At 47.6% G+C, this 22,509-nt stretch overlaps 2 protein-coding genes and 1 pseudogene across 2 annotated transcripts; all 3 read left to right on the forward strand.

Moving 5' to 3' along the window:
• The first annotated feature begins 6,795 nt into the window (after positions 1-6,795).
• On the forward strand, positions 6,796-7,731 carry LOC103052264 (olfactory receptor 5V1-like). The gene has a single exon (XM_007444954.2). It carries the CDS (start codon positions 6,796-6,798, stop codon positions 7,729-7,731), a length of 936 nt encoding a protein of 311 aa, XP_007445016.2.
• Positions 7,732-15,865: 8,134 nt separating this feature from the next.
• On the forward strand, positions 15,866-16,801 carry LOC103057255 (olfactory receptor 5V1-like). The gene has a single exon (XM_007445179.3). It carries the CDS (start codon positions 15,866-15,868, stop codon positions 16,799-16,801), a length of 936 nt encoding a protein of 311 aa, XP_007445241.3.
• A 3,876-nt stretch (positions 16,802-20,677) lies between these two features.
• Positions 20,678-21,867, forward strand: LOC148213989 (olfactory receptor 5AP2-like; annotated as a pseudogene).
• The last annotated feature ends 642 nt before the right edge of the window (positions 21,868-22,509 follow it).

Genomic DNA, 22,509 nt, shown 5'->3' on the forward strand with positions numbered 1-22,509 from the left:
GGGTGAGATGAACCTTTACTGTTCAACTATTCTTAGAGAACACCTTAAGTAACTTAAAGAGATTTTTAAAAGTGAAGAAAAGTGGATTAAGCGGCGAGATCGAGCCTTATAAAAAAAGGGGGGAAAAATTTTTTTCTTTTCAACTTTCCCTTTTTAGTGGAATTGGCAAGATGTTTTTCTCTTAAAAAAATATATTTTTAACTGGATTGGCTTTTTCTTTTTAATACTCAATAACTCTCTATCTTAAGCCTTTTTTTTTTACTAAGATTTCTTTATTGTTGTAAGAAATTTATACTTTTTGATTTTGAAACAGGGAAAGTGGAGTTAAGAGAAAGTAAATGAAAGAAAGTTGCACTGCCATCTAGAGGCTCGATATAGTGTCTTTTTTCTTCCATTGTGACGTATGCTCAAGGACCCTGGGCTTTCTAAAAAGATAGTGGGATGTGCATGTTTATACAGGTGCCATCCGAATAACTATAAACAAGAAAGCGGAGTTGAAAGCGACTTTGAAAATAATTAAAGATGGAAAGTTTGAGTTAGTCACAAGAGCCTTGATTAGTGGCAGTAGCTCTTCTTTCTGGTAGAAGCTTTGCTTTGCTCTCTATTCCCCCCCCAGTTGGACTTTTAAAGAGACCTAGCCTTTCCCCTCCTCTTCTTTTTCTTTTGCTCTTTTTTTTTCTTTCTCTTGGCAAGAACAAAGATAAAGAATCCTTTGACTTAATGAAGGTCTATACAAGATAATAGACTATACGAGAAACACAATGCAGAAAAAGATTTTTAAACTATCGAGGATGACTATAAAAAACTGGAAGAAGAGCTGCAGAAATTCCCGCAAAAAAAAGAAAAAAAAGATATCAAAGCTAAAATGGACTTAATTAAACATAAAACAGGATCAATGGAAACGGAAGAAATAGTACAAGAAATCAGAAACATTAAACAGAATTATTGTGAGGCTTATAAACTGAGAATTAAAAGGGTTAATCAACTGATAAATGAAGAGAGACAGACTTGTTCTTGGCACTGAGGGTGAGAAAAAGATTATACAAGATTATAATGGAAAATCGTATTAAGAGAATGCACAAAAAGAAGAAGTAAAACAATATTGAAAGAAACTACTTCAGATGCTTAAAGAAAAAACGAGGGGAATACAACAATGATGGAACTGACAGAAGCTTCAAAAAGCAGAATGTTTGAAAGGACATTTATTATTGCTTTCTCTTATCCAATAATATAGAAAAAGGAATAAATAGCTAGATATTTTGGGATATTGAATGAAAAGGGTGAACTCAAAATTATGCAAGCGCTGGAATAAAGTATAAATCTGAGATATATAGTTAAAAATTGTATTTGATTGTAAATGTCTCAAGAGATTAGACTAAAATTTATACATGGTTGAATATAGTAACATATAGATTTTAAACTAGAGACATTTTTGTTGAAACATGTAGTGAAGAATCTGGTTAGAACTGTAACCCGGTTAGAACTGTAACTGATATTGTAACTGATACTGGTTAGAACTGTAACTTTTAAGAATTGGAAAAATTAAAAAGTACTTATGCAGGAGGAAGTTATTGAAAATTATGGAATGTGCAGAGATGAGTTAAATTGAGATTTGAAATTAGAGTAAGAAGATAAGTAATTTTATATGACACTGAGAAAATATAGTAATGTAATGGATTAGGAAATTTTATAATAGAAATTTGATATTAATTATTATATATATACACATATAATCGATAGATGAAAATGTATTACTAATCCTATTGAAAGTTAAAATTTCTTGTAATGATTCTATAGATTAGTTATGAATGATTAATAATTGTTAATTGATAAGTATATAAGTATATTTTGAATAGATGATATGAGAATTTAAGATTATGAAAGGGGCACCAACGATTTGGTAACTGGTTGACACACGTTATAAAATGGAAGATGCTTTTTTTATGCCTTTCTTTGTTTTTGTTTGTTCATGTATGTTTTGTGTTTGTTGTAAAAATAAAAAAAAAATTAAAAAAAAGAAAGAAAGAAAGGCCAGCAGGTCGGGTCAGTCTGATCTCCACAGGGCTGTTGCTCCAGAGCGCAGGGGCCACGGCAGGAAAGGCTCTCCTCCTGGGCCCCAAACGGGCCCCTCCTGCTGGACCGGATGGGACAACCGGGAAGAGGCGGTCCCATAAGCAGCCCGGCCCCCATCCGTGAAGGGCCATAAAGGTGACCGCCAGCACACTGAATTGCCCCCGGAGGCAGGCAGGAGCCAAGGCACCAGCAGGTCTCCTGCGCCCAGAAAGAGACGCCACGGACTGCCTGCGCCCCTCACTGCCGCCTGTAGAAACCTAGGAAGGAGAAACCTGCAGAAAAACATATCCTTCGCTGCTGGAAAACTCTTATTTGAGCTGAAACTCTATTTGAGGCTGAGGCCAAGTTGAGACACTTCTTGGCACTTCTTCGTCTCTGCAATTCCCTTTCTTCAGGTCACACTTTTTCTTCCTTTTTGCTCTCGGTATTCCCTTCTGCCACTCAGGCGCACGGTGTCTGCCACTTTTGATGAGATAAATTTATGCTCCCTCCTGCTTGATATGGAAATGCTAGAGAGATCCCAACGAAGCAAAGAACATAGATGCGGACAATAACATTTCCAACTGGCCTGAAGAACCCACTTTATCCGTCAGCCCCTCTTTTGCGGGGACCAGCGGGCCTGACTCTGCTCCCCTTTTGTTCGACATCTACGTGAGACTGCTGGGCGAAGTCATCTGCCATTTCGCGTCTCAATATCATCAGTATGCTGATGACCCCCGATTAGATCTTTTGACCCCAGGCTGGCCAAGCGAGGCTGTCCAAGTGCTATCCCACCGCCTGGAGGCTGAGTGGGTTTCTATGGGGAGAAAGCCTCTCTGACTTGATTCTAGCAAGGCTGAGTGCCTGTGGCTGTTGGGGCCATCTAGATCTGTCGATATTCCTTCTTTAACCTTGGATGGGGTCACAATCCCCCATTCAAGGTTGGGGAGCAATCTGGGGATGCTCCTGGACTCACAGCTCCTGCTCGAAGGGGCCTTTGACAACTTTATCCGGTGCACCATTGCAGCCATTCCTGGATCAGGCAGGCCTTCAGATAGTCACTCATAGCCTAGTCACCTCATGGTTCGACTACTGCCACACTCTATATGGGGCTGCCACTGAAGACCACTCAGAAGCTTCAACTGGTCCAGGATGCTGTGATGCAGGCAGTGAGGGGCATGCCTCAGGATGCCCACGTGACAGCCCTGCTCTATGGGTGCCCTGGTGACCAGTATGCTTCCAGGTGCCATTCAAGGCACTGGTCATGACCTCTGAAGGCCTATATGTGGCAAGTCTGATCAAGGAGGCCAGGTTGCGAGGAATTCGTTGAGAAAGTTAGAAGCTGTATGAGGTCAGAAGCAGGGAGTACACAAGATGAGTGCAGGGAGGGCGGTCTGAGGTCACCCCAAGCCCATTGCAGAGACAGGAAGAGGACTGGACACATGTACAAGATTCGCCAGTCCAGTGTCAATGCCAGAGGAAGTCCAGGAAACGAAGGGTTCGCAAAGAGTGAGATGTCAATCTAGAACAAGAGGATTTTGCTCTGGCCGAGAGAGTTCTGCGCACCCCAAAATGGGTTAAGGCAGTGAATAGTTTGAACGTGCTGTGTGAATGTAGCCCCAGAAATGCAGGTCAGAAAAATGCTCTTGGATCCATTTGTAGAGCATCGCTTAAAAACAGAAACTCAAAACCAAAGGACTCTGATTGCTCTTCCTGCCCAGTTATGCTTCAGATGTAGAACAAAACTAGTCTGCTTTGCCCTCTTCCTTCCTCCTCATCCCCCCCCCGCAGCCCTGACACAATTCAATGAACCCTGTGCCAGTTAACAAGTCCCAGATGAGAGCCTTTTGCCCCAGAGGGTCCCTGCTACCTGCCCTCCCAGCTTTACTCCCTGCAGAATCCAGGGCAGGGATATTCTCAGGGCCCACACGCCAAGGCACATCTTTCCCCACAAGCACCACCTGCCATGGATAATGCAGGCAACTGGGAGACTTGCCCTCGTTGTGAGAATGAGCTCCCCAGGATCTCCCTTCCTGCCCTGTTGGCAGACGTCTGGCTGAGCCACCTCCGTTCTCACTGCATCTAAACCCCGACTGTGGGAGAACTTTGGGAGAAGGTAATCTGCTTCAGCCACAGGTGAGTTGCTTCGTGGTCCATCCAGCATCCTCTTTTTGTACTTTCCAGGGAGACCCTGGAAGGAGAGAGAGGCATTTTCAGGGAGAGGGAAGTGACTGACCAGGAATGCAAGCTTCAACCCGGGAATCTCCATTTAGGGGATCTCAGACATGGCAAAGAGTTTCTCCCCTCTGAGGGGACAACAGATTTAACTCCTGACAACCCAGCCCTTTCTATCCCTCCTAAGACAATGTCCTGCTCCAAAGATGGGCTTTGACTGGGCAAAGTTTTGACCAAGGTCCCCCTTCAGAGCAGCACCCTGGATGCAGGAACCTCACAGAGGTACATTTTCCTAATTGTTTGTTACATGACAGGCAAGGAAGCTGATGAGATTCAATCCAAGGACATCTTCACACAGTATAACTAAATTATGATTCATACATTGAGGGACATTAGTTCCAACGTTAAACAACAATTGCATAGGTTCCTTGACTCAAAGATTGAATACAGTTGTCTCTTTAATACATTATTCAGTCCCAGCACAACTAATCTTAGGTGCACACCACTGATCAACATGATTTTCCCAAGTGATGTAAGCAGAGGGTTTATTCAAGGTAGTGATCAGATAGTCACCAAAACTTGTCTTGCAGCTCCTTGATTCCAGAACGATTTCCCAAAGTGGAGAAGACGGCAAGAGAAGAAGTGTAGGAGAACTTTCCCTCACAAATTCCCCCCAGGGTACACCCTCCGTTAAAGCACAAATTGTTTATTACAATGCCAGAGGTGTCATCTTTTCAAACTTTGAAAAGATGCAACCCCCTTATATAGAATGATGCCAATTAGAAAATGCACATGGCTAACCAATACGAGTCTCCTGTTTTGTGGGAGACGGCCAAGATGTGCAGACTATCATGCTGCACTTTGACTTGCACCTCACTTCCTTGTTCTGTTCGATATGCTGATGTTTGGTAGGTTTCAGGGTGAAGCTGGCATTTGTGGGACAAACTCATCCCCAGTAGGAATAAGGGTGGGGAACTGTGAGTCACCGACGCACTGGACATTACCTGGCCAGAGTCACATCCATGAATGCAACCACGGGTACAGAAGCATCAGTCAGTCAAGGAAGGGTGATTACCATTTATCCAGATCAAGCTGCCACAGGGATATCCTGCAAAACACAGATGGGGGGGGGGAGGAGAAAAGAGAAGCGTGATAATGCTCCCCTCCCCCCAAATTAATAATCTGGTCCAGGTCAGTGCGGGTTCCCATGGATTCCTTTCTTCCTTTGGCTGGTACCGAATCTCAGCCCCCAGCAGTTCAAGGCTCTCGGCCTTTTCCAAACCTTCCTCCAAGGGATTCGTCGGTGAAGTTGCCGAGATTGTTTTTTTTAGGTTACTTCGTAAAGTGAAACGTCTTAGGTTGCTGGGCTAGATTGAGGTTATGTGAGGCGGCTTGTTCCAAGTCACAGTCTGACCTCCTTGCAAGTGACTCTTATTCCCCACATTCTGTTTCTCCTCAGCCAGAGCTTTTTTAGTTTCGTGAAGCTCCTTCTTAGCACAGCGCACTGCGTTGCACCACTGCCCACACGGCTGCAGCTGGCCATTGAAGCGGCTCCTATTTCTCAACTATGACATTTACGCATGCGTCCTGGTGGCCGAAAAGCCTTCCTCGCCCAGGGATTGGTTTACACAGTATATGCCACAAGGTTTAAGGAGGTATATTTAAGCCAGGGTCAGAATAGGCCTGATCCACCTGGCTTATGGCGCTGGAGCATCCATGAAATATTAGCTAGTTGTGTATATTTTAACCACACTCCAAGCAACTATGCAAAGTTGCCCCAAGGCCTCAAAATTCTCTCCAGACTCAAAATAGCACAGTATCTCAATCTTAAAGGAAAAATTTCCAAAAGAAAAAATCCAGTTCCCAGCCTTTGCAATGTTCCTCTGTCCCATGTGCCCTCCGCTGGTGACGGCCCACATTCTCTACCAATCCATGAAACTGCTTTCTTCATTCTTAGGATCCAAGACCTGGACGCGGGCTTCTCAGATGTTCCTGCAACCCATGAGGAGCTCCTGTTATCTGAAGGGAAGTGGGCACACCTGGAGAGCCAGGCAGAGCGAGAATTGGGAACTGCAACGACAAAGATTGCCATGGTTTCCTTTTCCTTGATGTGGCCATGAGGTAGATCTAACATCATGCTTCCGAACAAATGATAATGATGTTGTTTTATTTTTCCTCCCAGCCCCGTTTTTCCCCTGCTAGGTCACACTGCTTCTACTCCTGGTATTTTACAAAAGGAGGATCATTTCCAAAGTTGTGGAAAAGACAAAACTGTCTTTGATTTTGGCATTAGCTGGACCCTGGTTGAAAGGAGTGCCCGCTCTGAACCATCACAGCAGATTCCCTAGAATGAAAAGCCTTCAACTTATAGAAGCAAAAGTAATGAAGGTGGAGCTCCTGCATTTCTATCAAGTCCAATAATTACAAACTCTTTGCTTCACTTCAAAATCTGAAGATTCAAGGTCTAATATTGCTCAAGAGGTACTTATGTAGAAATAAGAAAAATCTCATTTGGGGGTTCTTTTGTTCTCCTTGAGCATCTTTGCCACACACACTCCCTGCATTCCCATGGATTTCAGGAACCAGACTCTTGCTACACAGTTTGTTTTTCTGGGTTTCTCCAACATCACGCATGGCCGGATCTACCTCATCCTGCTGTTCCTCGCCATCTATTTGGTCACCATTCTGGGCAACCTCATGATCATCACCCTCATCCTGGTGGACTCCCACCTTCACAGCCCCATGTACTTTTTCCTCAGCCACTTGTCCTGCTTGGATGTCTGCTACTCAACAGTCACAGTCCCCAAGATCCTAGCAAATCTCCTTCTCCAAAGGAACACCATTCCCTACAACCATTGCTTGGCCCAGATGTTCTTCTTGATAGGCTTCACAGGCTCAGAATGCTGGTTGCTGGCCATCATGGCATACGACCGCTACGCCGCCATCTGTCAGCCTTTGCGCTACTCCCACCTCATGAGCCCACGTGTCTGCATGGCAGCAGCCATTATTGCCTGGATCGGGGGCTTCCTGGATGCAGCAGTGCACACAGCCTTGGCTTCCAACTTAAATTTTTGCAGAGCCAACCAAATCCATCACATCTTTTGTGATCTCCCACCGCTGCTGAAAATTGCCTGTGGTGACAAATTTGTCAGTGAGATAGCAATCCACCTAGCCACTGTATTTGTGGGATTGGGTCCCTTCCTTTTTGTTGTCATCTCATACGTCTACATCCTTGCGTCCATCCTGCACACCCACTCCAACTCTGGGAGGCACAAAGCTTTCTCCACTTGCATTTCTCACGTGGTGGTGGTCATCCTTTATTTTGGAAATGGATCGGTTAACTACAACCAGCCCAGCTCTGGCTACTCCCTGCAGACTGACACCCTGATTTCCACCATGTATTGCATTGTCACCCCCATGTTGAACCCCCTGATCTACAGCCTCCGCAACAAGGAGGTGAAGGAGGCCCTGTGGAAGCTCCTGGGAAGTCCCAGGAGAATATAGGATTCTTCTCAGACATTGTAAAGATACGTTTGAACCCCTTCCCGGCACTCCAGGAGACCAGTTCTTGCTTTTCCTGAGGTGGCTCAGGACAGAAAAAGCACACGAGAGACACTAGGTGTTTGGCTGGGTCTCACCATCAATAGCTTTCACGCTGACTGTCTTCCTCAAGGCTTTCTCCAGAAAGAAATAGTCTGTCCTCTGCAACATGCCTATCCAGTTAACCCCCCACAGAAACATTCACAGAAATAGTGAAGTTGGTTAGTGTTCACCTGGTTGGTTGGTTTTTTGAGGTTAGCGTACTTTGTGAACTCTTGGGGATGTGAATCCATTGGCATGGATTCTTCAGCACCTCAGGACTTTCTGGCCATGAGGAGGCACTGGAGGCCGTGTTTCCTGGAATGCAGAAACATGGGTTCAAAATCTGGTGGGACAGGCAAGACCCCATGGGGTTCAGGTTTTTCTCTTATTTGGAAACAAAGAAACACGCAGCTGGACCTAAGAGAGGCCCTATCGGAGTAGACAAGGGCTTTCACTTTTCACTGGCTTCACGGCTTGTTTTTTCTTCCGTGGGCAGTTTCCCACTTTCCTACTGATGGACAGAGAAAAAGTATCTCACAAGCCTTCTCCCCATCGATCTGTGTTGGTTCTCCAGAGCATTATAAGGGAGCAGATCACCACCCCGGATGAAGAGTGCGCAATATATGTAGCATGCAATGCAGAATGCTTCCTCCACCAGCGGAACTCAGCCCCTTTTGGTTTGCTTATGATCCCAAATGAAATCAGCACAAACGTGCCAGTTGACCAAGCTCCATCCGGTTCTTCTCCCAGAGCCAGCATTTCTCAGGTCACAAGTGGCTTTGGGGGAAAGGTGTGATGGCCACGCAGCTTCAAGGCCATCAGGTGCTGAGAACTTGTTTTAAGAAACAGGCTTAAAACACCACTGGTAAAAGAGGTAGACTTCTCCCTTGCATTGCCACTGGGGAAGCAACTGGTTCGCTGAGCAGAACTCTTGCTTACAGGGAGGATTTTTATCTGACCAGACTTTACCTCAAAGACTTCTGCCAAGTGCTGCCTGGAGACTGAGTTTAACCATGTCAAGACAGGAGGCCTGTTCAGTCCTCCCTAATCCTGTTAAGGGACCCCAACGCCCTGTTTGTCATCGTGATCAAGTGAGGAGAACATGGATGCAGGAGTCTCTTCCGCAACTGCACACCTCAACAAGTCTACAGAACCCCAGAGGGGTCCAACTCCATCCTTAACAAGCAGTAGAAATGGCAACCTTTGTCCAACCCTTTGAGGTTGGGGGGGGAGGAAAAAAATGGAATGTCGGTGGAGGGGCTGCTCAGAGGTAGGGTGCCAAACACTCAAGTAGTGCCAGGCAGATCCCATTCACCTGCCCTTCAGATGTGTTGGCTGCAGACATTTGTTGGCTAGGACTGATGTCGAGGGCAGAGGGAATGGCCTTGATGGACAGGAGGAAAAGCCGCTCCCAAGCCAACGGTCAGATAAGTGGGGCTTGAGCCCGGCCCAAGAACGTAACTTGAGGAAATGTCTCAGACAAGCCCCTCCCTAGTTCTCACAAAGATAAAGCGGGGGGGGGGGAGCACCTTCAGACTTGCAAGATTCTGTTACTAGACCTGTCACAATAAAAACAGTCCTGACCTACGTGGCATTGGCTTCCGTGTCTGATCTACCTTGAAGGATTGACATCAATGGGAACTGGACTCCTATTGTTTTATGTTTTGAATTTTCAAATTTTCAATGTGGTTTCTGTTTAAACTTTGCATACATCCAGAGTTGCTGTGACAAGATGGGTGGCCGTATAAATCTAAATAAATAAATAAACTTCTGAATGGGCAACCCTGGACTAGGGCTTAGAGAATACTGCAGAAGGATCTTGAGAACCTCTGTTACTTTCTTGGAACACAGCACAGAATGGGCAGGTCTTCTGAAACTTCCAGAATTGCTTCATTCATTTATTTATTGAAGCCGCATGGCCGCCTAGCTTAACCACAGAACTCCACGCAGATAGGCAGACTTAAGCTTGTTGCTTAAAAAGAAATAATGGAGGCTTCTTACAGACTGTGTGACAGCATAAAACTAAAGGCACATACCAGGCTCCACTAACATCCTGGCCCCAACTCCGAAAGAGAGGTTTCCATGGTCTTTCGAAAGCCAGCAGAGTCGGGGCCGTCCAAATCGTACTGGGGAGGGCTGTATCCCGGGGCAGGCACTGCAGCAGAGGACATTCATCTCTGGGGTCCTGCCAAGTGACCTCTCTTCCCAGAGGGAACTTGGAGCGTGCCCACCCTGACAGATCTGGTGGGTGGCAGAGATAATTGGAGACAGGCGGCCCCACGAATAACTGAGCTCCACCCCATGTATGACTTTAAAGGTGACAACCAGCACCTTGGATCTCACCCAGAACACCCCAGAGAAATGGTGTTACTCAAAACTGCACATGCCATCACATTCTGGACTAGCTGCAGCTTCTGGATATTTTTCAAGGGAAGCCCCATATAGGGTGCATTGCAATAATCCAAGCAGGAAGTGACTAAGGTGTGAGTGACCACGAACAGGGCCTCCTGATCTAGGAATGGGTGTAACTGCCACACAAGATGGATTACTTGTGCAAAGGCCCTCCTGAAACAGCTGCCACCTGCTCTTTCAGCAGGAGCTGGGAGTCCAGGAGGACCCCCAAACTGGGTACTGGCTCTGAGGAGGGGAAGGCAACCATGTCCGAACCAAAGATGGAAAGCTGCCAGTCCCAGGATCCAGGAGGCCCCAACCCATAGCTCCTGTCTTGCTAGGTTTGAGTCAAAGTCTGCTCTTCCCCATCTAGACTCTCACAGCCACCAGGCACTGAGAAATGCTTTGGGGTACTGGTGGTGGGTATGTTGGGGGGGGGGAATAGCAGTAGAGTGGCAGACTGCTGGGGACCCTTCCCCCCACTCTGCAGAGTCCACCTTGCCTTTCCCTCCTCTGTTAGCTGTAGAGAGGGATGAGAGACCACTCAGCACAACAGCACCTGCGCCCAGGTGCCTCTAATCGTGTGATTCCCCCTCTGGGTGAGAGCCAGAGGAGGAGACTGGTTGGGTAGGAGTGGGTGGGAAGGGAACCCTCACCAGCGAGTGAGAGCAGCAGGGAGGGGGCTCCTGTGAATGTGAATGTGAAGGTGCTTGTGTGTGTGTGTTTGTGGGTTGAGAGGGGAGGTGGTCACTGGGTACCCTGACGGCGCTGAAAGCCAATGAAGCTGAAGTGCCTCGGGGTGCCTGGCATCCCCCGCCCCCGGGATGGATGGGATCGAGCACTGTGGGAGGTCCCCGGCCTTGGGAATTGGGGGGCCTAGGTCGGAGAATAACATGGCCTCCTCTGGGGGGATATGCGTGGGACAAAGCATTTTGGTGGTGATGGGCATGAGGAGATCTGGTGGGGGACGAGGAGCGAGCCATTCTTGGGGAACGCGGGACCGATGTCTCATGCCAGTTTTGCGTTCCAGCTGCTTGGTCTCAGTTCCTGGACCCGATCAGCAGACCCTAGTTTCCGGATGCTGCTACTAAATGCCAGGGTGGTCTTTAATAAGGCCTCCCCAATCTACAGTTGGATCATGGACAAGAAGGCTGACCTGGCATGCATTACTGAGAACTGGCTGGTCTCGGAAGTGAGAGTGGCAGCTGGGGTTTCGAGCGTGGCACCAGCCGAGAACCCGGGTCAGGGGTGGAGGTGTTGCGATTGTCATCTGGGAATCTCTTACAGCTTTCAGGGGCGCTGCCCTGCAGGTCACCGGATGTGAGACCCTGCTCATCAAGTTGGGCTCTAGGGATCAGTTGGGACTGTTGCTGTTGTACCGGCCTCCCCGCTGCGTAGCAACCTCCCTGCCTGAGCTCCTTGGTGCCATTTCTGGGTTGGCAGTGGAGTTCCCCAGACTTTTGGTCTTGGGGGATTTTAATCTGCCTTCCCTGGGAATGGGATCTGAGGTGGCTCAGGAGTTCATGGCCACCATGACAGCCACTGGCCTATCCCAGGTCATCCAGAGCCCAACATGGGACAGTGGTCACACACCGGATCTGGTGTTCCTGTTGGAGCAGTGGCTATGTGATCTGCAATTGGGGGAGCTTCTGGTGTCCCCCTTGTCATGGTCAGACCACGCCCTGATTACCGTGGGATTTTCTGGTGCCACTATCCACTGCAGGGAGGCTGGACCCATTAGACTGGTCCACCCTCAGCGACTGATGGACCTGAATGGGTTTCAGAGGGAGCTGAGGGTTGTTTCTATTCGTCTGCTGCACAGTCCATCTGAAGCCTTGGTGTAAGAGAGCAACCGAGGCTTTGGATCACATCACACCCATCTGACCTCTCCCCTCTCGTGGTTCCCATCACTCCCCGTGGTTCATGGAGGAGCTAACAAAGATGAAATGAAAGGAGAGACAGCTAGAGCATTGCTGGCATCCTACAGGGGGTAAACTCAACCGGACTGCCCCTGGTTGACCAAGGGATGTTGTGGAGGTGATGAGACTGGATGGGGAAGAACAGGCTTCAGCTCAACCCTGAGAAGGCTGAGTGGTTGTGGGTTTTAGGGCTCTCTGGACCTGGGGACTTTCTATTGTTAACCCTGAATGGGGTTACAGTCTCCCTGGAAAAGAAGGAAATGGGTGTGTGTGTGGGGGCTTTTAAAATGCCTTGTTTTTTAAAAATGCTCTTGGATTTATTTCTAGAACCCCAGAGAAAAGCAGATGAGATAACTGATTCCAGATTGCTCTTCCTGCCTGGTTAAGCTTCAGATATGGAAAAGATTATTCTGCTCTGCCCTCTTCCTTCCTCCCCACCCCCCGAGTCTGACACAAGAAAACTGTCCTGTGCCTGCTAACAAGTCCCAGATGAGAGTTTCCCCCAGAGGATCTCTGCTGCTTCTCCCCCCAGCTTCATTCCCTGCAGAATCCAGGGCAGGGATATTCTCAGGGCCCGCACACCAAGGCACATTTTCCCCCATGAGCACCACCTGCCATGGATAATGCAGGCAACCAGGAGACTTAGTTCTGTTGTACAAATGAATTTCTGAACATCTCGCTTCCTGCTCTGTTGGCCGCCTGTTGGCTGAGCCACCTCCATTCTCATTGCATCTGAATTCAACTGTGGGAGAACATGGGGAGAAGGTAATCTGCTTCATCCACAGGTGAGTTGCTTTGTGGTCCATCCAGCATCCTCTTTTTGTACTTTCCAGAGAGGAAGGAGAGAGAGACATTGGGAGAAGACTAAGGGGAGATGTGATAGGAGTCTTCCAGTCCTTGAAGGGCTGCCCCACAGCAGAGGGTGGGGCGTTGTTCTGCAGAGCACCTGAAGGTAAGCAAAGAACCAATGGGTGGAAGCTTGGCAAGAAAGAGATCCAAGCTCAAAATCAGGAGGAATGTCCTCATCATGAGAGCCACGAAGCAGTGGAACAGCCTGTTTCCTGGAGTCATGGAGGCTCCATCACCGGAGGTCTTCAAACAAAGGTTAGACAGCCCTTCATCTGGGATGGCCTGAGGACTTCTGACCTGGGCAGGGGGTTGGATTAGAAGACCTCCAAAGTCTCCTCCAGCCCTTTAATTCTATGATTTTGGGGTGCTGCTTCGAAGGGACACTTGGGTAATTTTTTGTCCAATCTAAGCCCATATCTGAAGCAAGTCATAATCCTAGGAAGAGAGATAAGGCTGGGCTGACAGTGACTGCTGTTGTCTGTTCTGAGTCCCAGCAGGGGAAAGTATTTGCCATTTCTGAGGTCCCCTAAACAGAGATTCTGGGTGGAATCAGGTATTTAAGCATTCCCTCCCCTTTTTCTGTAGGGCCCAGTTCCTTTTTGAACACTTTTTCAGAAGTTGTAGGACACTCTGTGTCTTTAGGTCACTGGCCTGCCAAACGCTTCAGGGAACTTGAAGTCCACTGCTTAGCACAGCTGAACTGCTTCTGAATACAGAAACTCCACAGAACCAGCCTAATAGCTAGTGGTAAGGTTTCCTGTTCGTTAGCCTATTCCAGAAGTTAACAATGGGCTTAATCATAGAATTGTGGAGTCATAGAATCCTGGGGTTGGAGGGGACCTTGGAGGTCTCCTAGTCCACCACCCTGACCAGACCAGGATTCCTCAGACCGTCCCAACCTCTGCTTGAAAACCTCCATGACTCCAGGAAACAGGCTGTTCTACTGCGTTGTGGCTTTCATGATCAGAACATTCCTCCTGATTTTGAGCTTGGATCTTCCTTGTCGAGCTTCCACCCATTGGTTCTTCTCTTACTTTTGGGTGCTCTGAGAATAACGGCCCACCCTCTGCCCTGGGGCAGCCCTTCAAGGCCTTGGAGACTTCTATCACATCTCCCCTCAGTCTTGCCTTCTTTAGGCTAAACATGCCCAATTCTTATAAATATTACTACTACAATTCTTCATTATCTTGACATTATACCCTGAATCAAAGCTGGATGCCAGAAACGTATCAAGATGCATTTTCCTACTCTTTTCATCTAATGTTGCAGGTATGAAAGAAATTTCTAGTGTTTAAAGTATGCACGCTTGTAATAAACACAACCTGAGAGGAAATCTAAAATGAGAATTGTTTTCTTAGCACCTTTTGGCTTCCAAGTAACCCTAAATGCTTAGCATAGGATAGAGGTAAATAGAGCAAAAGAGAAACGCTTCTGATCTAGGAGAAAATGCCAGGTAACCAAGGAGACCTGACTCCACAGGGACAAGGCTGGCTCCTCACACACGCTTCCCACAACAGCTCCTACCACAACAAAGAAGTTCAATGAAGAAACTTTGCTGTGTGTCTAGTCATTTAAAAAAATATAGAGATCACATCCAGCTTCCAATCTTTGCCCTTGTTGCTAATTTAATTGCCTCCTCGACCGTACAGCAAATGTATTAAAATTTTAAGTTTGCAACCTGTAGATACTCTACTGAATCCATTATCCTGCTTTCTTGGTTGCCAACGCTTACAGTATAAATATAACAAAGCAATCATTTGGGTTGTGTGGGAAGTTTGTTGGGTGCTGTTGGTAACACACAGGCAAGGGAGCTGATGGGATCGAGATTCAAGAGAATCGAACCAAGAACATCTTCACACAATAAAAGTAAGTCATGGGTCTTGGGTTGAGGGTTGCATCTTAGGCTATAAACCCTTGGCTTTTGGCTATGGTTGCAAGATGGCGCTGGCACGTTCAGTGGTGATGTACCTAAGAATATCAGTCAGTGGGGAACAAGAAGGAAGGTGTTGCTTGTGGGCTTGCAAGAAGCATCTAGAAAGAGGCACCTTGACCCAGTTGGCAAAGCCGGATGTCCTGAAGCACCTCTGCAAAACCAAAGCACCACCATGTCCTTCTGTTCCAAAGTCTCTTAGCCCAAGTTGCAGGCATCAATCGTTTTCTGGAATCCACCAAGACACTAGACGTTTGCTACATTATCTAAACCCGTTTCTACCAACAAAATTTGTTTCTCTAAAACCTGTGTCCGTGCCATATGATGACTTGATTCTAAATGAAGTTGGCCCATCATTTAGAGGACTTGGGAGAGCGTCTTGCAAATGCCTTTTAGACTGTCAAGAGCAAGAGGGGCCAGAACAGGACTGTTCTGTGTGGAGAGTTTTCATAGATCTTCCAGAGGGGATGAATAGAAACGTTTTTGTGCAGCTTAGAGAGTCATAATGTCACTTTCAGGACCCAAGGGGTTGGAGAAGGCATTGCTGAGGACTGCTGCTTCCTCCCCAGACTTTCCATACTCGATACGGTAGCATCTTCCCCTGACAAGCCACTTGTCCTCTGTATGGAATAAGGTGCTGATGCCAAGCTAGGAAGTGAAGTTCCTCAGAGTTTCTCAGCATGCCGAATGCCCCAGGAACGCAGGGAGAGGATTAAGCTCTGCTCCCCCAGCTCTGCATCCCCAATCTAGTTCATTTCTAATTCTACTTCAAAATGGCACAAGCAATCAGCTCTTCTTTGGATGGGAGAGATCCCTAAAATTTCATCCTCCACAATTCCACAGTCTGAGTGCTGAAATAATGACTTTTGTCATTTTGCTTCTTCCGTGCATTTTTCAAGGTCCATTGCCCCTCGCTGCTTTCTTCACAGCCATTTTTCTCTCTTCCCAGCTGTCCCTTTTCTCGCGTATGGATTCCCAGAACCAAACACAAGGCACAGAATTTATCTTCCTGGCATTTTCCAGACTCCTAAACCACCAGATCCACCTTTCCTTGGTGCTCCTTATTGCCTATTTGGTCACTCTGATGGGCAACTTCATGATCCTAACCCTGGTTCTCCTGGATTCCCACCTTCATACCCCTATGTACTTCTTCCTCAGTCAGCTATCCTGCTTGGATATCTGCCTTTCTTCTGTGGTTGTACCAAAGATCCTGGTGAACTTCCTACGCCAGCAACACACCATCTCCTACAACCAATGCCTGGCACAAGCATTCTTCCTCATTGGCTTTGCGGGATGTGAGCCGGCACTGCTGGCTGTCATGGCCTATGACCGCTATGCGGCCATCTGCCAGCCTTTGCACTATGCCCACCTGATGAGGACCAAGGTGTGCATCCAGCTGTCTGTGGCCGTTTGGGTCTGGGGCTTCTTGGACTCAGCCATCCATGCTGCCCTGGCCACCAGGTTGGATTTTTGTGAAAACCGCCAGCTTCCTCACATATTTTGTGATGTTCCCCCATTACTGAAAATTGCCTGCAGTGATACCTGGGTCAACGAAGTGGCCAATCACATCACCAGCATCTTTGTGGGCCTCATCCCTGTCTTCTTCATCATCCTGTCCTATTTCTATATTTTGTCCTCCATTCTGCAGATTCGCTCCAACACTGGCAGGCACAAAGCCTTCTCCACTTGTGCATCACACATCGCTGTTGTGGTTGTCTGTCTTGGAAATGCATTTGTAAACTACAATCAACCCACTGCTGGCTACTCTCTAGAGACTGACACCCTGATCTCCACAATGTTTTGCATCATCAACCCCATGCTGAACCCCTTGATCTACAGCCTCCGCAACAAGGAGGTGAAGGGGGCCCTGTGGAAGGTTGTCAACTGCCAGAAGACAGCATAGTATTCATTTTGGGCTACGTGTTTTGTTAAATCTCATGTGTTTCTGCTCACTAAGAAAAACGAAGCCTGTGCACATGAACTGTGGTAGAAGGACTTTCTCAAGGACCCTGCAAAACCATTCCCAAGAGAAAACAGATGGAGATTGTTGTAAGAACATGAGTAGCTGGACTTGCATCTGAATGAAAACTCCTTGACTCCAGCACTCTGTGTTCTATCACGGCCAGTTAAGTGTCTCAAGGAACCTGCAAGCAAATGCCGCCCACTTCTTCTAGAAGCCGGAAGCTGGTGGTGACCAGGGACATGTGATTCCTGATCATGTGAGTAGAAGTAACAGCTCATGGTTTGTAGTCATTTTGATAGCCTGTCTTCTACTGCCCCAGAGCAAAGAGAAGCTCTAACAAAGACAGAATTCAGATGAGGAACAGGAACAATGGTTGGGTAGTCAGAGGACAAATGGCATGGTAGGAAAAAAAGTATGCAGATGGGAGAAGCCAAGATGGTTTGCAAGGACGGAGAGATATGGAGAGTGTGATGAATGGCAAAGGTGTGAATGAGATTGAGCTACTTGTTTCTCTCTGTCTTATCTCCAGCCTTTAGTACCTTCTGTGGCTCTTTCCTTTGGTTCTCTGCATGTCACATAATGATTCTTACTCCGAAAGGGAACAGCCTGAAGGGTGTACATGTCTGTATGTCTGTGTGTAGAAATCCCCCGGGACTGTTTCCTGAGCTTCCTCCACAATTTCTGCTCATTGTGGATGTCTCTGCAGGCGTGTCCCCAAGGCCCCCCTGCTGCGGAAAAGAGCTTCCTTCTCAGGTGATGCTTCTTTGCTAAACTAGACTTATTCTTGGGCACCCCATGAAGTATGGCCACGCAAAGGTCTAGCCTTGCAGATGTCATTTTTGGAGGGCGTTTGGCTGTGATATCCTGCAAGCTTTGGCTTAAGCTGTGTACATCTGCCCCTGGTGGACCCCCTGCCCCCACTCCTTGGAGAGATTTGGATGCTTCTGTTACGCTGGGCAGGAAGAGAAGGAGCCCACGCGTGGCCAGTGAGTAATGTTGCAGTTGTTGGTCAGGAAAACTTTTATTTGCATTTATTTTATGTGGAGCAGAGTGTTGGGCTCAAGATCCTAAATGGAGCCTTTCTGTGTTATGACTCTCTGGGTCAGAACTTTTCTTGATACTGCTTCCGTGGGGGGGTGGGGGGGGGGCAGGTTTGGACATTCTGCACAAGGAGATTTCCCAGCTTAGTTCTGGAAATACTCCTGAGACACAAAAGGCCAACTTCGTGGTCCTTGCCCAAGACTGGAATTATTCTGGGAGTTGCAAAGGTACAGCAACTTCACCAGGGATGGGAGCTGGCCTGTCCCGGGTGAGCTGATGCTTCTCTCACCTTTAAACCATGGGCAGATCATCTAGGGACACAGATGCAGACAGAGGGACAAAAGAATTCTAGGTGTCTTCAAGACTGAAATTAAAATCACAAGCTCTCTGAGGTCTTCTTAAGCCGATGCTTGGCCTTGCTACAAAATATAGAGGCATGTATTGAGGCAGCTTCAGAGGGTGGACAGCAAAGGTCTCCCCAGAGACCCAGGGCGCGATCAGTTTTTCTCTAAGTACTTTATTAGAGCACGGCCTCCAAGCAGCCGCATGGGTCCATTCCCTTGCGCACAGCGCACGGAAGAGAGCGGGCCCTTCTCCTCCAGGGCCCGAATCGGCAAAGGGAGATGCCAGCGAGCTCCTGCTGGGAGAATCTCGGCTTTCCCAGCGCCAGGCTCCCCTCCTTTATGGCAGACCCACGTCCTGGGGGCGGTGCTGAGCCTCCCCGCTGGGTCTCACGCCAGATTGTTCCTTCCTGTTCTGATGTGTCAAGAGAGAAAGCCTCGTTTCCTAGGATGGGCCTTGCAAGCGTGATGGACGAAGGATCCCTTCAGCTTGCGTCCATTGATGGGCTGGAAACGGTGCCCGCTGATGGTTTAATCTATTCCGCAGATCTCTTACCAGGCTCTTCCCTGGGCACCATTCTGGTTAGCTAGTAGTGAAAGAAGACATACAGAGCACAGAAGAAAAAACAAAGATATAATGTGTGAAAACAAAAATATTAGATAGAGAATACAGGTATACACTTCATTTCATCTCTTGCATTCAGTATTGCTTCCTCCAGTTCAGAACAGCTTGTCTGGTCTCTAAGGAGCCTTATTCTCATTTAAGTGGTGATCCTGAGGACTCAGATAGAAGATTCTGCCTGCAAAGCTGTTTCGGGTTCTGCACAGGGAACCCTTGGGTATATCTCGCTAGCATTTGGACGTAATTAAATGTCAGAATGAGAAAGTGTTGTAATTAAACAATCCCCTCCCCCCCAAAAAAGGCTAAGGGATGTGCTGGAAAAATTGGAAGAATGAGTTATGAATTGCAGTACTAAAGTAAATATTAGTGCCGTGCAAGTGATCTCCACAATCTTCTGTTAAAATGATGCAAAGTGTGACAATCCATGCTAATTACTTGCTAGAATGTAGGTGTAAGGTTCACTAGCCTGGATTCCATGATTTCCAATCAGACTGAGGTTTTTCCAGAGAAGGTTCAGCTTTTATTGTTGGCCAAGAGAAAAGCAGGGTGGACCACTCTCTGTCCGACTGGCAGCAAGGGGACAGAGAACAGCCACACCTCAGAACAGTTTACAACAGCTTTTATACCTTTTAAAATAGCAGAACTTAGTACCATTATAAAAAAGGATAGTTTTTGCAGCCAATTGAAGGGACTTAAACAGAATACATTATTCCCCGCCCTTTTTTGTTTCTATTAACTCCAGAATACATTATTCTCCTCCCCTGTTTGCTTATATTAATTCAAATGAGTTCCCTCCCATGAAACTCCTAACTCTTATTCCTTAGAAGTCCTTGTAGATCCTTGTTCTGGGTCCTTCCTCCCTTTTTCAGGCCAAGGTTCAGCCGTAGGAGGAGGAGGAGGAACGGGGGAACTTGCAGAGGTTTTCCCCTTTTAGGACCTTTGGTATGAGCTAGTCAGACATTTAGCTTTTACTTTAACCACATTTCTCCCCGCTTCCTCTTATTAGCATAACTTTTACTTGCTCAGTGCCTTGTAACTTTCATGAGTTTCCCTACTTGCAAGAAGCCGCGTTTCCTTAATAGCATCTAGACTGACCTTCAACCACACAGTCACTGCCAACAAAAGCTTTGAAGGACAGAAGCAAAATAAGCGGTTGGCATTTAACCATTCCTTACATAGGAAAAGGTCATTCCCCAGCCCCCAGCCTTCAGTGTTTCAGCCACCTTTATTTTTCTCTCCTATAATTAAATCATCATATAATTCATGTGCTTTATAAACAACAAGAAATAAAACAATTCGCCTGTCCCCCAGGGACCAGACATCGTTATAGCCTGGAACAGAGTGAGGCCTTTTTCCTTTGCCCAACAACAGGTCAGACCAGAGACAAGCTGTGGTGAAGAAGCATGAAGGTCAGGGCTTCCTAGAGCATTTCCTGCTTCTCTCTTCACTAATGTTTCTAGACTCAGATGCCTGAATTACCAAATATGATGCAACCAAAGACCAGTGCTAGAGATGTGCAGAATCAAAGACTAACCCAAGTTTCCAATCGGAGTTGCCAACACATGTTGAGTTAAGACCACCAGCAGCTTCTTGGCTCTACAACTGGGACATTGCAACCGGTTCTGCCCAGATCACCGCCTGCTCTCTCTCTGCACCTTGTTTGCTCTGGCACTGTCTTCTGCCCCAAAACAAGGCTTTAGGGGTATTTCCCCAAAAACCTGCAGTACCATGAAATGACTTGCTGAATTTCCTGGAACATAACACGTGTTTCCTCTCCCTATTTTCCTCCTTGCCAGTGAACTCAGAGTTTCCAAGGACATCCAGCAACCAAACACAGCAAATCATTTTTGTTCTCCTGGGTTTCTCCGCCACTCAAGGTGTCTGGATGTACCTCTCCTTGGTCTATCTAGGCATTTATGTGGTCACCATAATAGGCAATATCCTGACATTTACCCTGATTCAGCTGGATGCCTCTCTTCACAGCCCCATGTACTTCTTCCTCAGCCACTTGTCTTGCCTGGATATCTTCCTGTCTTCCATCACAGTCCCTGAGATCTTACTGAACCTGTCCCACCAACAGCACACCATCTCCTGCCATGGGTGCATGGCCCAGATGTTCTTCTTGCTGTCCTTCACAGGAACGGGAGCTGCCCTGCTGGCTCTCATGGCCTATGACTGCTTTGCTGCCATCGGTCAACCTTTGCACTGCTCCAGTCTCATGAGCAGCACGTCCTGCGTCTGGCTCATGGTGGCCACCTGGCTGTGGGGCTTCCTTGATTCTGGTCTTCACACTGCCCTGAACTCCAGCTTGCACTTCTGTGGAACCCACCAGATTCCCCACATGTACTGCGATGTCCCCCCGCTGATAAAAGTTGCCTGTGGTGATATCCATGTCAATACAATCTCAGTTGGCATAGCATTTTCATGGGTTTGGGCCCTCTCCTGATGACTGTCCTCTCCTGCTTCTACATCCTCGACTCTGTCTTGCGCATTTGTTCCAACACAGGCAGGTGCAAAGCCTTCTCCACTTGTGCCTCCCACATGCTTGTGCTCATCCTTCTCTTGGGAATGGACTGGTCAACTACAATCGACCGAAAAGTGGCTGCTCCCTGGAGGTCAGCACCCTGGTCTCCACCATGTATTGCATCGTCCCCCCTCTGCCGAACCTGCTCATCTACAGTCTCCGCAACAAGGAGGTGAAGGGGGCCCCGTGGAAGGTGCTGGAAAACCAACACGAGCTGTGCACTTCCTCACACAGACAACCATGGCAAGCATGAGAGTTGAGGGAAACCATCTGCCAGTGTTCTTCTTCCCTTGTAGATACGGAAGTGCGTTAGCAACACTGCAGCTAGCCCCATCGTTCCCGTGGCAGCCCACTCAGTTCCCACTTCTGTACTTTTCCCTCTCGTTGCAGAGCTGTGCGCGGCAGAACCGGCTACCAGCATTAGCTGAGCTGCTGCAGACGGTCACAACGGCAGGAAGGCAGGTGAGGGGCTGCAGCGTTAAGGACCTCCCCACCCCCGCCCCACCCCACCCCACCCCACCCCCGCCCCGATGGGCAGACCCAGCAGCAATGGCTGCTTGCAGAGCAGACACCGGCCAGTGTGTCACCCCAACAGGTGCCCACCTTCCTCAACCCGGTCAGTCTGTGTTTGTGGCACATGTTTGTTCTGCTTGTCGATACAGCAATTTGTCTTTTGTGGGTGGAGGAACAGGGTTGGGAGAAGACTTTGGATGCTGGGCGAGGGAATAGAATTGTTCTTTCGTATTTTATTTAACGCACACATTTATATGATGCTTGGTTTACCGTCCTCTAGGCAGCTCGGATGGATAAAAAATGTTTAAAAGCATACAGAAATAAAATAAACTTACCCAGTTCCCCTGCATTCTTTTGGCCCTTGGAAGTAAGGAAGGCAGCTTCCTGAACCTCTCTGGGTAACCATGTTTCTCCCTTGCTGAATCTCTGTCTCACGGCCCCGGCAATATTTGGCTTGTGATAACACATCTGCACAGATAGTTTCCTATGCATATCTATGTCCATCTGCCAGATGGGGTGTGATATGGGAAGAAATAGCCCACCACTGTTTTTAGAAAAGGCCTCCCTCCCAGCAGACCCACAGCCCTGGGGTGGGACACGGACTGGG

Source organism: Python bivittatus, unplaced genomic scaffold (genome assembly GCF_059951505.1).
Source record: "Python bivittatus isolate LINGU-HERP-01145 unplaced genomic scaffold, Pbiv_v1 ctg000730_np1212, whole genome shotgun sequence".
Lineage (NCBI taxonomy): Eukaryota > Metazoa > Chordata > Lepidosauria > Squamata > Pythonidae > Python > Python bivittatus.